Here is an 18,178-nt window from a genome sequence, read left to right on the forward strand (position 1 = left end):
AGTCATCTCATAATTATGAGATAAAAAGTCACAATTATGAGATCAAATTTCGAAATTATGAGATAAAAAGTTGAAATTATGAGATCAAAAGTCATAATTATAAGATAAAATGTTAAAATTATGAGATAAAAACTCATAATTATGAGATAAAAGTCACAATTATGAGATCAAATTTCGAAATTATGAGATAAAAAAAGTCGAAATTATGAGATGAAAAGTGTAAATTATGAGATAAAATGATGAAATTATGAGAACCGGGGAATTTAACCACTGTGTGCACTTCTTTGTGTGTGTGTGTGTGTGTGATGCAACACATTGGCAGAGGACAAGCCTGCGTTTTACACACATTTGCAGACAAGATCCCGAGGATTATCCCTCAGACGTGTAAAATGTTAATCATCTCCATGGTGGGTGGCTACATGAACCCCACCACCACCACCACCTCCCGAAATTTCTAACCAAGATTTTATCTGAGTGCCGGCTCGATAATAATTTCAGCAACAACCTCTAAATCCCGCTGTGAGGAGGAGGAGGAGCAGGAGGCAAAACAAGAGAGAGTGGCTAAATAGATGAATACTGTAAATTAGCGAGAAGTCAATCCATATCAACGCCAATGTCAGATTACGTCTTCACTCCGCTAAATTAATTTGTGCTGAAACTTTGACTTCACACGTCGTTGCCGACAATGAGTCGACTCCAGGGTCACGAGTCTTGAGTGCGACGGCGTCAAAAGACTGAATTATATATATGTATGTGTATACACTTTTTTGAAATGGTGATATATATATGTACTTTTTAGTGGAAAGGCAGAGGAGTGGATAATATTCAACAAACTGAGGACAAAAAGGTGATAAAAGGAGTCGCTCAGCTGATTCTGTGTCGTTTCTCCAGAATCCGGACTCGACTGAGTGACACCGTGTTTTTGCGACCGAGTTGACTGAAGCGTGAAAATATGCAGCCTTGTTGTTGTTATTGTTCGACTTCACTGTGCAAAAAAAAAAAGAAAAAAAGGGCACACTGAGGTCAGTTCATGCTCATCCGGGTGCAAGAGAAGAGCGTCCCACGTTTCCCACAAAGCAAATAAATAAACCAGCAAACCTGGAAACTAAGTTTTCGCCAAGGTCAGATTGAAGGTCAAGTCTCGGTCTTCGTCTTTAAACTATTGCAGAAAAATAAAATCAGCGAATCGCTTCAAGGTACGGAGTTGTCATTGCATCAACTTGTGTTTAAGTTTTAGTTTTAGTTGCCCTTCAGCTTTGAGCAACGTGGTTCTGAATCGGCTGTCTGCAACTGGCGGCCCGTGGGCCAAAACTGGCCCGCCAGCATCTCTTATCTTAACCGTCATCCAGAACTCAGAGCTTTTATTCTGAAACAAATATGAACTTTTTCAAAGAGATTCAGTTCTGTGCTAGAATTTGACAATTGAATGAGATTAAATGTCTATAAAGTAACTATTAGCATAATATGCTAACAGTTAGACGCTGTCAATAATCACTAACAGTATATGAAAAGTGAAAAATGTCATTTAAGAGCATTTTTTGACTCACATTTGTGTCTTAAAAGAGTCTTTGTAACAAGTCGGTGATGAAAGACAACGTACACATTTCACAACAGGGGATTATTTTTGTCTTAAGGGCTGAAATAGTTAATTTACTAATTTATACAATTTTGTTTATCGATTACTGAGTTTTCGGCTTCTCAAATGTGAATATTTTCTTGGTTTCTTTGCTCCGTGTAACACAGAAATCATTAAAACTGAATCATTTTTGCTTTGGGGACAAAAACAAGCCTTGATTTTTCAACATTTTTATGGACAAAACGATTACCTGAGCAAAACGTGTGGGTTTTTGTCTCCGAATAAAGATGTTTTAAGACACTAGCAACAATATTTTAAATTTCAAACCAAATCATTTACTAAATTAAATACTTTCTTTGTAGTTCAGACAGACACAACGTTTTAGCCTGGTATTCAGTTGCTGAGAAAACCTTATTGCCGACCCCTGGTTTACAAGCCTGTCCTCCAACTCAAATGACCCCGGTGGATTACGACCCACAGGTCCATTTTTATAATGGGCGCCCTCTAGAGGTCGCACAATAAACTGGCAATCTGGTACCATGGATGTGCCGTAGCCAAGGTTATTGTGTTATTGTAATTGTCTGTAACTTTTTAACCCAAACCTCACCAATTTGTGCCTCATTGAGTTGAAAAATACCGGTGTCGTATCTCTCCAACTGCTGGGGGCACTGAACGCTCCTGTGGGTCATATTTGGGGGTTATCCCTTGGAGGACAGGCTGTGGTTTACATGCATTAGTGGTTTTCCCTCACAGAAAAACAACTACAAACACTGCGCTATACGAGAGGATTACAAAGTCCCACAAGGAACCGTAAAGAACCAACTTTTCAGCCCACTAAATGAGAACTGCCGTGGAACACTTCCCCCACAAATCCATCGGACCTTCATTTTTGAGTCACGGCTCAGTTCATACCTCTTCTCTTCCTGCCCTTCCTGCTGTTTTTACACTTTTAATTAGGGCCCCAAGCTGCGAATGGCAGGGGCCGAAATGGGACCCGTTGTTATTCTTCAGATTCTTAGTATGTCCATGTGCATAAAAGCTCTTGAAATTCGGCAAGGAGGTCGGGTCTGGCAAAATTGCAATAGTGGCATAGGGCACAAACTCGTTCATAGCACCAGGGCTCTATAGCGCCCCCAGAAGTCGGGTTATGGTCAGACAAAAGTGGGACATTTTGCCAAAATTGCCTTATATGATAAATTCTTTATTTGTTTCTATCGTGTCCAAGTCGCACATACATGTGCCGATTTTAACCAAACTTGGTACCCTTGTTGCTCTTATGATTCCAAACAAATTTCCAATATACTTACATTAGCTCCGCCCACCCAGAAGTCGGCCAAACACTAAAAATGGCTAGCCTACACATTTGAACAAACTCGTCCTAGCACGTTTGAGCTAGCTGCGTCAAACACGGTCCATATATTTGAGGCAAGTTAATGATTGAAAATGATCAAAGGACTTCCTCTACATCAAAAGGCGTGGCCTCAGCGCTCTGACAAAGTTGACGTTAAAATGGCAGGAAAACTACTTTAAAATTCCCCTTTTTGAAAGCTTTAACGTAAACAGAACTCGGATGTGACGAGTTGCGCGGGGCGAGGGCTTTGTGGTCATTTTTGAGGGGGTTAACGTGCAAATAAACTCTTGAAACTAAGGCGAAAACGCGATATTGGCATAGGGCTGGGACCTGTGCGTTGCACCAGGGCTCTATAGCGCCCCCACCCCCTAAGGTGAAAACAGAGGCAAAATTTAGTTCCACTGAATTTCCCAAAACTTGGTGGGAAGATGTTATAGACCAGGGGTGTCAAACTCATTTTTGTTCAGGGGCCACATACAGCACAATTTGATCTCAAGGGGGCCGGACCAGTAAAAATAGTAAAATAATAGCATAATATCCTATGAACAACAAGAACCCCTTTGTTTTTTCTCCCTTGTTTTACATTTACTGAAGGATAATTTTACAAAACATGAAATTTCTTGAGAAATATAAGTGCAATTTCAACAATATCATGCCTAAATTTACTATTTACACAGCACACTGGATCTATAAAGGCACAAACATTTAGTCACGGGTATCTGGAGCATTTGACATTACGTTTAGATTAGTGTGAAATTTTAACAAATTCATCCTGTGGGCCGATTGGACCCTCTGGCGGGCCGGTTCTGGCCCCCGGGCCGCATGTTTGACACCCCTGTTATAGACCAAGACGAACAAAAACGTTCGCCCGTAACTATGGCCTCAATGCAACAGGAAGTGAATTTTGGCGTCCATTTTGGCGATTTGCACCCCAGACACATTCAAGGCGAAAAGTTGACGAAAGGTTTTGCGGATTCAAAAGTGGTTCACGTGGTTGTGGGACATAAATAAACAGTCACATGTGGACATTCAGCTTTCACAGCTATTTTCTTTCATTTCCAAAGGAATGCAGGGAATAAAGTCAGCGATGCAGTTAAAAGGTGTGGAGTTGTCGCAGCGTCAAGTCGGGGTAAAATGTTTGCGTTAGTCGCCCTGAGCTCCGAGGCGACGCGTGGGCTCGTTCCTCCCACCAAATAAACTTTTTATACATAAGACATTTACATTTAGCATTCACATGCTCGAGTGGTTTTCCCCCTCACAGAAAAAAAACATTGCCTTACTGAAGGAAAAATAATTAATGAGTGTGACTTTTGAGACAATGTTCAGCTCCTATCTGTTCCCCACCATCACACTCCTCCAACAAGCATTCATTTCATTTTAATTAACTTTTAAAGCAAGGGTACGTGACACATGGAAATCACAGAGGTGTGTATTTTTGCAGCTTCCTCTAAACTCTTAAATATGTAAATATAAAAAACTCATTTTTGTCTGAGGTTAGTTGGAGTAAAGTGTGGAAGCGAGCAGAGCACATTGAGGTCAGGATGTGTGTGTGTGTGTGTGTGTGTGTGTGTGTGTGTGTGTGTGTGTGTGCGTCCCACATGACCCGCGGGTAATATGTTGAAAAAAAAATGCACCCGAAAGTTTCTCTCCAGTCAAGTTGAAGGTCAGATCTGTGAGCTGTGACTCCTGCGGGTTTCAGGTTCTGCTCTCTGTGTGTGTGTGTGTGTGTTTTTGTGTTTAAATGAATGCAGAAAATAAAGTCAGTGGTGCATTTAAGGGTGTGCAGTTCTCATAAATATCTCACGATTGACACTTCTTAATGCCTGTTTTTACAGATTTGCCTTTATGTAATGTCATCTTCTCGTCTTGTCTTTCATTTTAGTGTTTTATTACTTTTATTTTTGCATTTATGCCACTGGGCCGTGTTGTTGCACCTGTCAAAGCACTGACTAAACTCTTGTTATTATAATAATCATGTGTTACGGTGTATCAGTGTGATACTTTTCAACACTTTTTACGCCGTTAACTAAATCTTAAATTACATGACAAAAATGATGACGGAATTACGGAGTATTAGGGCCACATCATGAATTCTGAGATTAAAGTCAGAATTCTGACTTTTTCTTTAATCTCTTAAATTCTTACTTTAATCTTAGAATTCTGACTTTAATTTTAATTTTGGAATTCAGATTTTGACTTTAATCTGAGGATTGTGACTTTTTCTTTAATCTCAGAATTCTGACAAATAATCTTAGAATTCTGACTTTAATCTCAGGACTTTGTTTTTTTCAGAATTCTGCCTTTTTCTCCAGAATTCTAACATTAATCTTAGAATTCTGACTTTAATCTCAGGACTTTTTTTTTCAGAATTCTGACTTTTTTTTTTCAGAATTCTAACATTAATCTTAGAATTCTGACTTTAACCTCAGGATTCTGACTTTAATCTCAGAATTCATGCTGTTTTATCTTGGTCCTAACACTGCAATCCATGCGAGATCGACTGATACTTTTGTCAACTGATAAAAATGTTGACTGGCGAGAGAATCAATCAGAAGAGAAGAATAATCTCCTTGCGAGGTACAGAAGTTAGGTTGATCATCACACATGCTAACACAGGACTGTGTAAATCAGTGATGTGTTGTAATATATAAAATAATATAATATTGTGGAAATTGGCATCATGAATTTGGTCTTACATTTTTTACGTCATAAAATAAATAAGATTTTAAAATGTTTATTTCCATGGACTGAGGTAAAATCCGGTGTGTGAGACTAAGAGACAGAGACAGACACTTGTGTGTGTGTGTGTGTACACACCAGTGGAGACCTCTGATTTCTGTTGTCCCGGGCTGTGAAGGGTCAGGCGCAGTTGGCCGCCGCTGATCTGCAGCTCCAGTCTCTGGGGCTCTGGGTTCAGGGGCACGGACAGCAGCAGCCCATCTGGGTTCCACGTCCTGAACTGGAAGCGCACGGCGAATCCCCCCGTGGCAGGCGCGGCGGACGGCAGCGACAGGAAGCTGCTGCTGGAGCTCAGGAAGGTGCACGCCACCAGCTGGGGCTGCGAGCACGAGAAGGTCACGTTGCCCTGGGAAGGACGACAAAGCCAAGGACGCGGATTATTTGCATGTGGCGTCAGCTACTTTTAAGGAAACGCTGGGTCTCGCATGGAAAATAAAATGTCAAGTTCATGCGGACAAAACGGGGCCAGATGGTTAAATAAAAAGCCTTAAACCGTCCAGGATCACGACACAGTTTAACAGTTAAAATTCAACTTATAAATTAATCATCTGCATCAATCAGCGTGGCGCACACTTCTTGGATGAAAGTATGAATTGGTAATGAGCATGCAGCGGCCAAATTTTTATAGTGTATGAAAAACACAAGTTACTGTTCTGGGCTAAACGCAGAATGGTGATTAAAGGAGTAGTCTGACATTTAATTACACTTCTTGGAGACTCACCGAGAGAGAGATGAGAAGATCGATACCACTCTGACTCCCAAGGTAAGAAAATCATCTTACCAGCACCTCCAAAGCTCAATTATTGACGCAGTATTATATGTATAATCCTTTTTTTCCAATCTAGCATCTGTGTATGCAGGCAGATACAGTAACCGGCTGTGAAATTGCAACTATAGATTTGACATTTATAAACTTCAGAATAAGTTTTTTTTTTTTTTTTACAGGCCAGGTTAGCTGTTTTTTTGGTCTTTGTGCTGTTCTAAATTAAGTTAAGTTAAGTGAATAATCATATTTTAACATTTAAATAAGAATTCTATATAAGATTACACATTTGATCGCTGGATTAGAGACAAAGTACTTAGTGTTAGGATTGGAGAATTAAAAGAAACAAGTTGGAGAACTAATTTGCCTAATTTTGGTCTTCATGCTAAGCTAAATTAAGCTAAGCTAACCAGACATTGCTTGTTTAGCCCTTACAACACATAGCATATTGGCCTTTTTTGTGTGTGTGTGTCTTATATCCTTTTTTCAGCACAACCTAGACCTTTTTTTTTCCATTTTCACCAACAATATAAACACACCTGAGCAAAAAGATGTTTAAAATTGGATTGAATTTGTGAAATACAGAGTTCACTTTGACTCGTTTTTATGAACGAAGAGAAAAGAAAAACGTTCTAATTTTGTGACTTCTGCACAATTATTGCTACTTTATATCACGACTAAAAATGCGATATATAATGAATCACAACTTTGACTCAAAACAACACAATAAAAACCACGCATTTGTAAAGCCTGCTTTAACAGATCTGTTCCCGTGTGAGTACTAAGGGTTAACAGCTTATAGGTATAAATGTTGTCATCCAACATCTTTCAACAATTACATATGAAACGATTAGATTAGAGACAAACTGCTTTGTCAAAGAATTGGACAATTAAAAGAAACAAAGACTCACAGTTGGGGAACAAGTACACAAATAAATTAGCCGATTTATCCGTTTTCATATGGGAGGACTTTTATTGGGTTGGTGTAATTTTTATTTAATGACACTGTTGTCTTCCTAATTGTTTGTGAGGTCTCTTGTGCTACAGCGTGGATACATTAATGCCTCGAGAGATGGCGGAAAAAGAAAGTTAAACGGAACTTCAGAAAAAAGTACAGGTCCAATGAGAACCCACGGATTTATTTCATAATTGTTTGCCCCAAACCAATATCGTAAAACAGCCGCCCAGATATATATATATATATATATATATAAAAAAAAAAGGCTTTCAGTTTAAATGTGGTGCGACAGCGGGGGCTGCTGCGTTAGGTACATTCAGACTCCGGCTGGTCATGTCTGTCGAGGTCAGGGTCCCATCAGTCGTGGCGCCTTCGGGGCAGCGCAGAGCAATCACAGCTCTTTGACTCTCAATGTAATTCCTCCATCAACCTCAGGGAGATTGTCCCATTGAAATCCCATTACAGCTTCCATCTTGACGGCCTCGCTCTTACTCTCCCCCTCTCTCATTCTCCTGCGCTTCTGTTGTCAGCGAAAGGCATTTTAACACAGCAATCAGACATTAAATGGAGGTGGGCGTCTCAGACGAGATGTGGCTTGTGGCCGTTTGGGGCCGAGCGAGCGGTCTGATGTTATGTGAGAGGTTGACTTTACAAATTAATCCACTCCCCGCACACGTTGGACTTAATGATTTAGCAGTTAGACGGCAATGAATGTCGTGATAGTTTTCCACGTTGCAATTTTCTGACCAGAATACCTTAAATCCCACTAATCAAGTCACATATTAGCTGGAAGGAAAAGCAAAGAATTAAATCATTAGTTCACCCATGCTGTCACTCTGGGAACAGTTATATTGAGTTGGATGGAACATTTTCAATTAGAATTCATGTTTTTTTTTTTGATGAAATGCAAATACTGCCTTAGCTGTATTACACACTGATGTGTCGTCCCAGGACTGTTGAGACTTACTCTCACTTACCTGAATATAATCAAATACATTCTGCACAATAACAATACTCACTTGGAGTGTACGGAAGAGTATTAGGGCCATATGTGAAAAAAAGTTTTTTAATTCAGAATTCAGATTTTTTTTCCCTCAGAATTTAATCTTATAATTCTGAGAAAAAAAGTCATAATTCTGAAATTAAAGTCATAATTCAGAGATTAAGGAAAAAAAATCATAATTGTGAGAAAAAAGTCATAATTGTGGGAAGAAAGCCAGAATTCTGAGATTAAAATCAGAACCTTTCTCTCAGATTTCATTCTGTTTTATTTCTTTCTTTCAATTTATGGCCATAATACTCTTCCGTAGAAAATGTTTTACCACAATTGGAGCCAAACTGCAAGTCAATATATTGACTTCCATTAGCTTATTACATCAATTACCCTTTCATTTGCCAACTTTCAGTTTCAATGAAACCCAATTCATTTGTTTCAGTTTTACCAGTTTAGCTGTTGTTAAAACTCAACCATCGCAGCTTCTCTGCATTTGGTAATTTATTCAACGTTATCTTTTCACTGCGGATTTATTCACATACACTGACATTGGTCTAATATGAACATCAAATTTAAATATCATGTAAAACCACCACACGTGTGTCCGTGGAAACTCTCGCTCCACTCACATTTTCTTCTTTGAACACTCATCCATCCATTTCAAAAGCAAGAGCAGACACATTTCACAGTATCTGGTATGTGCACGGAATGCAGGTAGGAGACTACGTGTAGAAACTCTGAAAATCTCTCCAACTTACCACGCTGTGTATCTGCAGCTTGCGTCTCTTCGCCAGGTCTATGATATTGATTCCATTGTAGTAGAGGTTTTCCATGCAGCCGTGGAAGTTCTTCCTCAGAAAGGTGCCAGGTTTACCGGGGAGCGGGATGCCTCCAAAGCTCAGCTGTGATGAGCAGGAAACAGACATTTTACCACTTTCATATATATATAGATTTAGATATATAGATATCTATATCTATAGATATCTATATCCGTTTGATAATTTCATTAAAAGGGTTGGAAATACTTTCTATTCTGAATCTTTTACCGTACATAAATAAAATCGCATCATCTCCAAATACATAAAGCCCACACACATATTCCCATGTGGACTCACATAAACAGCTGAGCCAGTGATTCAGAGAGTGAGAAAACAACACCCACTCTCAAACATACAGCGCAGTGAGTCGACATGAACACAGTATAACGTGCTCTTGGTCTGCGGCGGTTTCTCCTCGGTTTATAGTGTTTGTCTTTTAGTTCAAACGAAGGGAAATGTTGATGCTACAGTAGTTTAGGGAAGACCTTTTTCTTTCTTTCTCCGTTTTCAACTTGGCAATGCCCTTGTGCACGGTACAATCCATAAACAAATGTTTGTTGCTTCTTTTTTTTTTCCCTTTGTCGATTTTTGCTGTGGAGGGACTTGGCCGGCGTGCACAGAAATCCTGACTTCAGCACCATCTGATGCCTCTGGGATCAACTGGAACACCAACTGTGAGCCAGGCCTTATCAGCCATCATCGGTGCCTGACCTCAGTGGTGCTCTTGTGGCTGAATGAAAGCAAATCCTTTCAGCTGTGTTCCAAAATATATCTGAAAGACCCCCCAGAAGAGTGGAAGCTCTTTATCGCTGCAGGAGAATTGCCATCGTTTTTGGAATAGCATTATTGTCATGTTTTGATGCCCGGATACATTTGGTCTTGATCCGGGAGTTGATTCTTTTAAGAAGTGAGGATTTACAAACCTTTCATACGTAATACTTTCACACAAAAGTGGCTGGATTTTTAATTTCCTGTGCTGTGGCGTTTTCTGTCTCACACCAACTCAGGCAAATCTTTGATCAGCTCCAGCTAATTGACCCAACCAAAGGTGTTTCAGTGTGATTTCTGTCCCGTAGAAGTGATTAACGACCACATTTAAATAGAATGACACAGAGTGCGTATCATAGCCAGGGGCTTCGATATTCAATCAATCCTTGTAGCTAAGCCAACTCCTAGATCTGGACTTGTCTAGACCACACCAACGTGTAATGGATTCCTCCTTGGCCAGTGCCTCATCCCTCTAGGAAAGTTTTGTGAAATCTGCTATCCAACGAACCAACTGATGACACGGGTGAAGTGAATTATTAGTGGAGGTCATAATGCTACCCACAGAAATCAATATTTACGCCTAAGTAATAATACTCTTCTTTTGGCACCTCAGAACTGTGGTGTGCCCCAAGGCACCACTTTAGGCCCCTTGCCGTTCTGTACATCACAGTACATGTTAGTCAGAAATAAAATGCTGGATGTTTCAAAGTGTCTTTCCGCTAAATTGAAATTAATTTGAAGTAATTCCCTTCTGTCCTCTCAAACGTCTATCCCTATTTTTATACAGAAACATTTCAGAGCCCTTTCTGCAAATGTCAAACCTTAAGCCAGAAACACGGGTGTGGTATCAGATGGTGACCTTTCATTTAAAAGACAAATCACAAATGATAAAAAATCCTGTTTTATCAGTTAAGGGCCACCTAAAAGATCAGGTCTTTTATCTAAGCCAGCGCCTAGGTCTGAACTTATCCAGAGCACACCAAAGTTTAATGGATTCTTCCTTGGCCCGTACCTCATTCCTCCATGACGGTTTGTGAAATCTGCTATCAAACAACCAACAGACAACATGGGTGAAAACAAAGAAAATGCTATCCATGTCCTCAGGGATAAATTGTTGGCTCCAACAGAACAGAACTTCAGAAGTTCCTTATAAGTAAAATATCTCCTCTTCTGTAGCCCCCCCAAAACTGTGGTGTTCCGCAAGGTGCCACTTTTGGTCCGTTACTACTCTGTGCATTATGGTACATTTTGGTAAGAAATCAAATGCTGGATGTTTTAAAGCTTCTTTTGACTAAATTGAAATTAATTTGAAGTAATTCCCCTCTGTCCTCTCAAAAGTCTATACATTTCAGAGCCCTTTCTGCAAATATCAAACCTTAAGCCAGAAACACGGGCGTGGTATTTGATGGTGACCTTTCATTTAAAAAACAAATCACAAATGATAAAAATCCTGTTTTTATCAGTTAAAAGGACCGGGTCTTTTATCACCCGGGGCTGATCTCAAGAAGGTCAACGATGACCTCAGCCATGATCTCAAGAAGGTCGACCATGCCCTCATTTGATCTCCCCGAGATTAGTGTATTCAGTCAGAGAGCTATTTCAAGCCCTCAGCCGGTACAAAAATGCAGCTGCTTGACTTTTTAACAATTACAAGACGCCACAAGATCATATCACGTTTCAGCCTTTCGTCAAGTTTAATGTCAGTTTGACAGTTGACTTTAGGATTTTACTGATCACCTTGTGTGATATGATTCTCCTCTCGGTTACATTGCTGCTCCCATATGAACCAGAGTGGAGCCTCAGATCCTCAGGGCTTATCAAGTCAAGACCGCTTGTCTGTAGAAATGCCTGCTGGGTGATCTGAGACTGCAAGATCAGTGAAATCTTTCAAATAACTTCTTATAATGTATCTTTAATAATAATAATAAAAAAAAGCCTCAAGTTTGAACACTGTTTTATTGCCAGGGGAGTTATCTGTATCTTATACATTGTAAACCAGATTCTTTTTAACACAGTAGAAAAAGCTTGTTTTGAATTTGTTTACTTTTTAACTTTTAATAGAGCAACAATATGCTAATAATCTTGGAATAAAGAAGTAATATTAAGGCAATACCACTATCTTTTGCATGTGGGACAAAAGGGAGAATTAATTTCATCTTTGTAAATCATAGATCATTTTTGATTTGAAGGTTTTACACTGAGAGTATCCTGTAATACTTTATATTTCCTGAATATCAGTTTTGAAAAAACATGGTATTACCATTATATTATGCACTTATTAACACACTGTTATGTTATTATTACCAAGCTCGACATTCCATTACAATTAAAATGGTATTAAGATAATATTATCTCCCTATTATTAAATTACCATACTGTTTCCACATTGTGAACACTGCAATGTAAAGTTTTTACCATTATTACTATCTATAAGATAAGATAGTCCTTTATTAGTCCCGCAGTGGGGAATTTCACATTGTCACAGAGACAGATGACACAGGTGAATTATTAGTGAAGGTAATAATGCTACCCTTAAAAATCAATATTTACTCATAAGTAATAATGCTCCTCTTCTTTTGGCACCTCAGAACTGTGGTGTTCCTCAAGGCACCACTTTTGGCCCTTTGCCGTTGTGTACATTATAGTACATGTTTGTAAGACACAAAATGCTATTGAAAGAGATATCGCAAGAAATGTTAAAAATACAAATTTATGTTATGTAATAGTAACAGTCTCCCCGTGTGCATGGGTTTTCTCCAGGTTTTTTTTCGGTTTCCTCCCACAATCCAAAGACCAGAGTGTACCCTGCCTATCCCCCTATGTCAGCTGAGATTGGCACAGCACAGCGCCCCCTGTGACCCTCATGTAACGGATGGATGAATAGTAAAAGTGACCATTCAAACACACCCATGATATACAGCATGCACACTATTTCGGGATCGTTTGTAGTTTGGCCTTCACTCGCTACACAAAGCCTCTGTGTGTCAGTTTTGCATAATTCAATCAAGTCGTGCGCTCACCTCATAGTCCACCTCCAGTGAGTGTCCTTCTCCTTTGGTCTGGAAGTGCTGCGTGTGGGCGTCCACAGTGAGGTTAACCTGCTTGTTGAAGCGCTCGATGTGAACAGAGTGCCAGTGCTGGTCGTCTAACAGGCTGCCCACGGTGACAGCGGCAGCGAACCTCAGCCTGCTGTCGTCTAGAGAGAGAGGCACACAGGGAGACAGCGGGGACAAAAGTGAGCACATTTTCCACTTTGAAGATGTAAATGTATGTGGGCGGACTGTGAAAGTGAAAGCAATTAAATATATACACATCTATGCGCTACCCATACATTTAGACAAACGTATGCAAGAGTAGAAACACAAGCTTCAATGGTTCTTTAGAACAAATAGCAGCTGGAGCATTGAAATGTCTTCAACAAAATTTTTTTCCAGTGCTCCAAACTTGATATGCCCTCTCCATCCAGGAGTGGTTCAAAAAGTCACTGAAAAGACACTCAGATACAAGGCAGAAATCCTTCTGCATTAATAAATCATTCAAGGTTTTTGTGGAGAGGAGTTCACCTAAGTTGAGGTAGAGGTCCAGTCTTCCTCTGTGAAGCTCCAGGGTGATGTAATCGCCTCTCTGCCCCACTCCGTGCAGTAACACGCCCTCGGCCTGATGGCTCTTGAACCGCAGAGAGATCACATCCTTCACTGTGGACATGGACTTCTGATTGAACCGATACAGCAGCGAACTTCTGCCGTCAAAGTCTGCCACGTATGATTCTGAAAGAAAGAGGAGAGAAAGAGAGAAACTTGTGATTCACACTTCGCAAATATACTCATGCTACGTTTAGGTGGCACCAAAACTGTGGGAGGAAGAAGGGGAATATTTTGACACAGTGAGATCGCTGTGAATGTACAACATGCACATGAAGACACAACGTCGGCGTCATTGGCTTTACGATTTGACCTTCGCCGGAGATTCACATGTCGGGAAAGGCCATCAGCATTAAGATTAATCGACAGAGACACTCCTGCGCTATTATTTTCCAGAAGAGACCTGGCAAAAATGTTTGTGTACTCATGTTACTCATAGAAATGATCTTGCAGCTACAAGTAATTTGGTATGAACACAAAAGACACAACAGAAACCAAATACAATATGACTCATGAATGTACATTAACAGCCACTTTATTAGGTACAGAGGACACCTACACAGTAGTAGCATGCGGTCTTCTGCTAGCAGGGTTCTAGCTAGCGCATTGTAGCGGGCGTTTCCTTTGCGTCAGTGTCAAAACCGTGCCTATTTCCTTGCTTTAACGTGCCGCGTTTGTGGCTACTGTGATCTAATCATGCCAGCGGGAGTCGCCTGAACTCTTCATAAAAATCAATAACCAAACGTCAATACACAAGAAGAGACACGAGCTAGCCGCTACCCACTTTACCAGCAGCTGTAGAACAAGAACAGCAGAAGTCCGCCAACCACGGCAGAGTAACAGAGTGAGACGCAAACAGAAAAATGCAAAAACTACCTGAAAACACTAGGAGCAGGAACAGAGACCAGGACGTAGCACAACACATGGAAACAACCAGGATGAAAGGACAAAGACAGTCTGGAGCACAGAGACTCAACACACTGGGGAGGCGGGGATAATTAAACATAGGTGAGACTAATGAGACACAGGTAAATCACATCAGGGCAGGAAAGACAATCACAGAGGGAAAACAGGACAGGACACAGGAAGCCAAACCGAAGGTACACGCCCACTGGGGAGGAACTACAAAATAAAAGCGCAAGACAAGGAACACAGGAAAAGCAGGTACAAGTTTATGAAAATCAGACAGAAACACAAACCGAATAAATATCCAACAAAAGGGCTTCTGAAGGACCACGGGTCAAGAGCGAGGGGTCATAATTGTATGAATTATTATACCAGCAGGGCTACAAAACACTGAGTCGAGTGGCCAGTGTTGTAACCGCTCATTACAACGTGGCTGTAATGAGCGGTTACATGATTTACTGTTGCTTTTCTATCGTTTTTGTAGCAGCTTGGTCATTCTCCTTTAGCCTCTGGCATCAACAAGGCATTTTCTCCTATAAAACTGCTGCTCACTGGATATTTTCCATTCTCTGTGCACCCTAGAGATGGTTCTGCAAGAAAAACTCCCAAAACCCAATAGATCAGCACTTTCTCAAATACTCAGACCGGGGCCCATCTGACACTGACAACAATGCCACGTTTAAAGTCACTTAAACTACAATTTCTCCTCCCCAAATTCTGATGCCTCGGTCGTCTCGACCATGTCTACCTGCTGAGTTGGTGCCGCGTGATTGGTTTGGTTAGATATGTACACAAGCAGATGTGTGTAAATTCTATATATATGTATATATATATATATATATATATATATATATATATGTATATGAACAAATGTCAAGATAGTAGTGATGTGACGGAGGTATTTGAATTGCACCGTGACATTTCGGAGGGGGGAGCCTTTTTTCACGTGACGCCGCTCTCTCGTCATTTCCCAACTGTCCAATTTGTCGAAGAGTAGTTCAAAGAGGTGACATCAGAATGTCGGCCTGACATGCATGGGTGGTAACAGCAGGAATAGCGTTGACAAATGACGTTGTTCCCGAAATTGGCATGAAATGAGTGAATACACATATTATTGATATATCTTAGTCTTATTATTTAATTTAACTGACTCTCAATGTCTCACAGTAGGTTTGTGTTCCATTTGCTCCCCTATAATTCAAATAATAGCAACCTTGAAGCAAGACGACTGCATACGGGATGAAAGTTTGACTAAAAACACAAAAGCAGCGTCCATGAAAAGTTTCAGGAGACAATTCTACAGCTCAGAAGCCCCGCCTGATTGTTCAGCAGTTTGATGGGATAAACGCCTCTGGTTCCTGTTCCTCTGCTGTATCCACACAAAAGCTCCCCCCTGCCACACGGCTTCTCTTCACTGAGACAAAACAGTGGCAGAATAATATCAGGCAAACAACAATGCTGCCATCAATGGCCACTTCTCGTTTTTTTTTTTAGTCATCCCGCTGACAATAAACGAGCATGTTCCAAGGCTGTGTCATTGTGCAAAGCTCATCCACTACCTCGGCGTACCTTCACGCCTAATGAAGCGCAGCGACTGCGACGTCAGAACACCAGAAAAGCAGGTTCGTAATTTTTTGCACAGTCTGTCACGGATTCCCTCGGTTAATTACGCACAGGACGTGGCACTGCAGTGGTGTGGCGTGTTTAAAATAGCTCTCATCACGATACCTCCCTGTAAAAATAAACGGATTCTCAGGCTCTGTATTATACTGTAGCGCTGCCTAATCATATGCATTTGAGTCGAGTGTAGATCAGGTAACAATGTAGAGCTGACTCAGAGTCACCTCTATATACCCCCCCATGCTCCAGAAACATGTGATTTTTTTTTAAAGCAGCAGAACGACGAGCTGCAGACAAACGCCAACTTTGCAATAATAATATGTCATGGCAGAGTTTGTCAATCATCGTCTGTATTTCAAAATTGACATTTAAGTATTTCACATTGGCCGCTTTATTATTAGGTACAGCTGCTTGTCAGTGTGAATTCCAAATCCAGCCAAACACATGGCTGAAGTTCAAGCTGAGCATCGGAACGAGGAAGAAACTGCAGATTCTCAGACTATCAATGATTTTTTTCAAATATGTCTCATTATATATGACACATACATTCAAGTGACGCGATTGAAGGAACTTCTCATTGGGTTTTCCTATTTGAAAATATGCATTAAAATGTGTTATCGTTGCATTTGAGAACAAACATTTTATTGTCCGTGTCATGTATTTGTCCTGCTCTGTATCTATCGTGTTCCTTCAGTCACTTTTGTGATAACAAAAGGGTGATTTAAGTGATTTTGGACATAGTGTGAGGCTGGTGTGAGTCTGTCATTAACTGCTGATCTCCTGGGCTTTTCACGCACAACCATCTCCACAGTTCCACAGAGAGTGGTCCAAAAAAGAGAGACAAATCTCCCGTAAATGTCACTTCTCTGAGTGGAAAAGTGTCTGAGAAGGATCAGACTGGTTCAACGTGGTGGGAAGGCAACAGTAACTCACATTTACCACTCAAGACTATCTGTGAAAACTCCTGCCTGCCTCTTTATTAGGGGTCCTGTGTACCTAATAAAGTGGCCTGTCAGCGTATCTCACTCCAAGAAGAGACTGGACAAAAAAAAAAGGAGGAGGAGTGCACGAGGCCACATTAGTTTTATACCTGCTTATCCAACATTAATACCTGTGGTGGTTGGTCATCATAAAACCTCTCACTGTGGAACAGTCTGAGGGCGTTTCACAGCGGAGTCGCTCGTCTAGTTAGTGCTGCTTCATAACACGTGGGAGAGGTGTATATATAAGTGATTCCCCATTGTTGTATTGAGAACTGCTCAGGTTATTAATTTCATTGTGTGTGTGTGTGTTTGTACTCGTGAACCAGTAGAACAGGGGACTTCGGCGTCGTTACACACTCACAAAGAGGGGACTCGCCGTTGAACAGGGGACATTTTTCAGGACCCCTCTTCGTCATGCTTTAAATCAACCTTTGTGTGTGTGTTTGTTTGTGGATAAAATCACATTTCATGAAAGAATTAATTAACGGGGTTTAAAATTGTGTTTCTTTGGTTAAATGAGGTTAATATTGATAATTCATAATTTTTTCAATATCCTTATTTTAAATATACCAATCTAGCCTAAAAATGTAATTTAAAGATTTTAAGCAAATTCACTGCCACTGCCTCATTTAATGATGTGGAGTAAAATACTAGACTTGAATGAATTCTCAGTTTTGAGTTTAATTAAATCACTCATTAAAATGGCTCAGCATTGATTTGAGCCAAGGCTAACCACGACTAGATCGGCAACACTGATGCAAATACGTTGTTATTAGCACGTAAAGGCCACAGAAGGTAATATTTTATAATAAACAACCAAAAGTTTACATCATGGGTGTCAAAGTTGACGGGGGAAATCTATATTGATAGTATGGGTCGCAATCAAATAGTAACCTCACGATAAGATGCGGTATGCGATACACGGTCCACGATAATATCGCAATTCGGTGATAATCAATATATTGCAAGACAACCACATCCCGATATTTGTCTAACTGAAGAAAACAAAATGTCCGTCTCCACTATTATCCCGCTGTAAACTCCACCCAAGTTTATCCTCA

The 18,178-nt window shown here is 40.4% G+C and overlaps 1 protein-coding gene across 1 annotated transcript in view; it reads right to left on the bottom strand.

The window, feature by feature from the left end:
- The window catches only part of cntnap5a (contactin associated protein family member 5a), a 120,635-nt gene that overhangs the window by 65,715 nt on the left and 36,742 nt on the right, over positions 1-18,178 (bottom strand). The window contains exons 5-8 of the mRNA XM_044015514.1: positions 13,531-13,734; positions 12,988-13,163; positions 9,140-9,283; positions 5,745-6,012 (exon numbers count right to left, since the gene is read on the bottom strand). Of these exons, the coding sequence (XP_043871449.1) occupies positions 5,745-6,012; positions 9,140-9,283; positions 12,988-13,163; positions 13,531-13,734 (792 nt within the window). The remainder of the gene's footprint in view (positions 1-5,744; positions 6,013-9,139; positions 9,284-12,987; positions 13,164-13,530; positions 13,735-18,178) is intronic.

This window comes from Solea senegalensis, linkage group LG2 (assembly GCF_019176455.1).
Source record: "Solea senegalensis isolate Sse05_10M linkage group LG2, IFAPA_SoseM_1, whole genome shotgun sequence".
NCBI classification, from domain to species: Eukaryota; Metazoa; Chordata; class Actinopteri; order Pleuronectiformes; family Soleidae; genus Solea; species Solea senegalensis.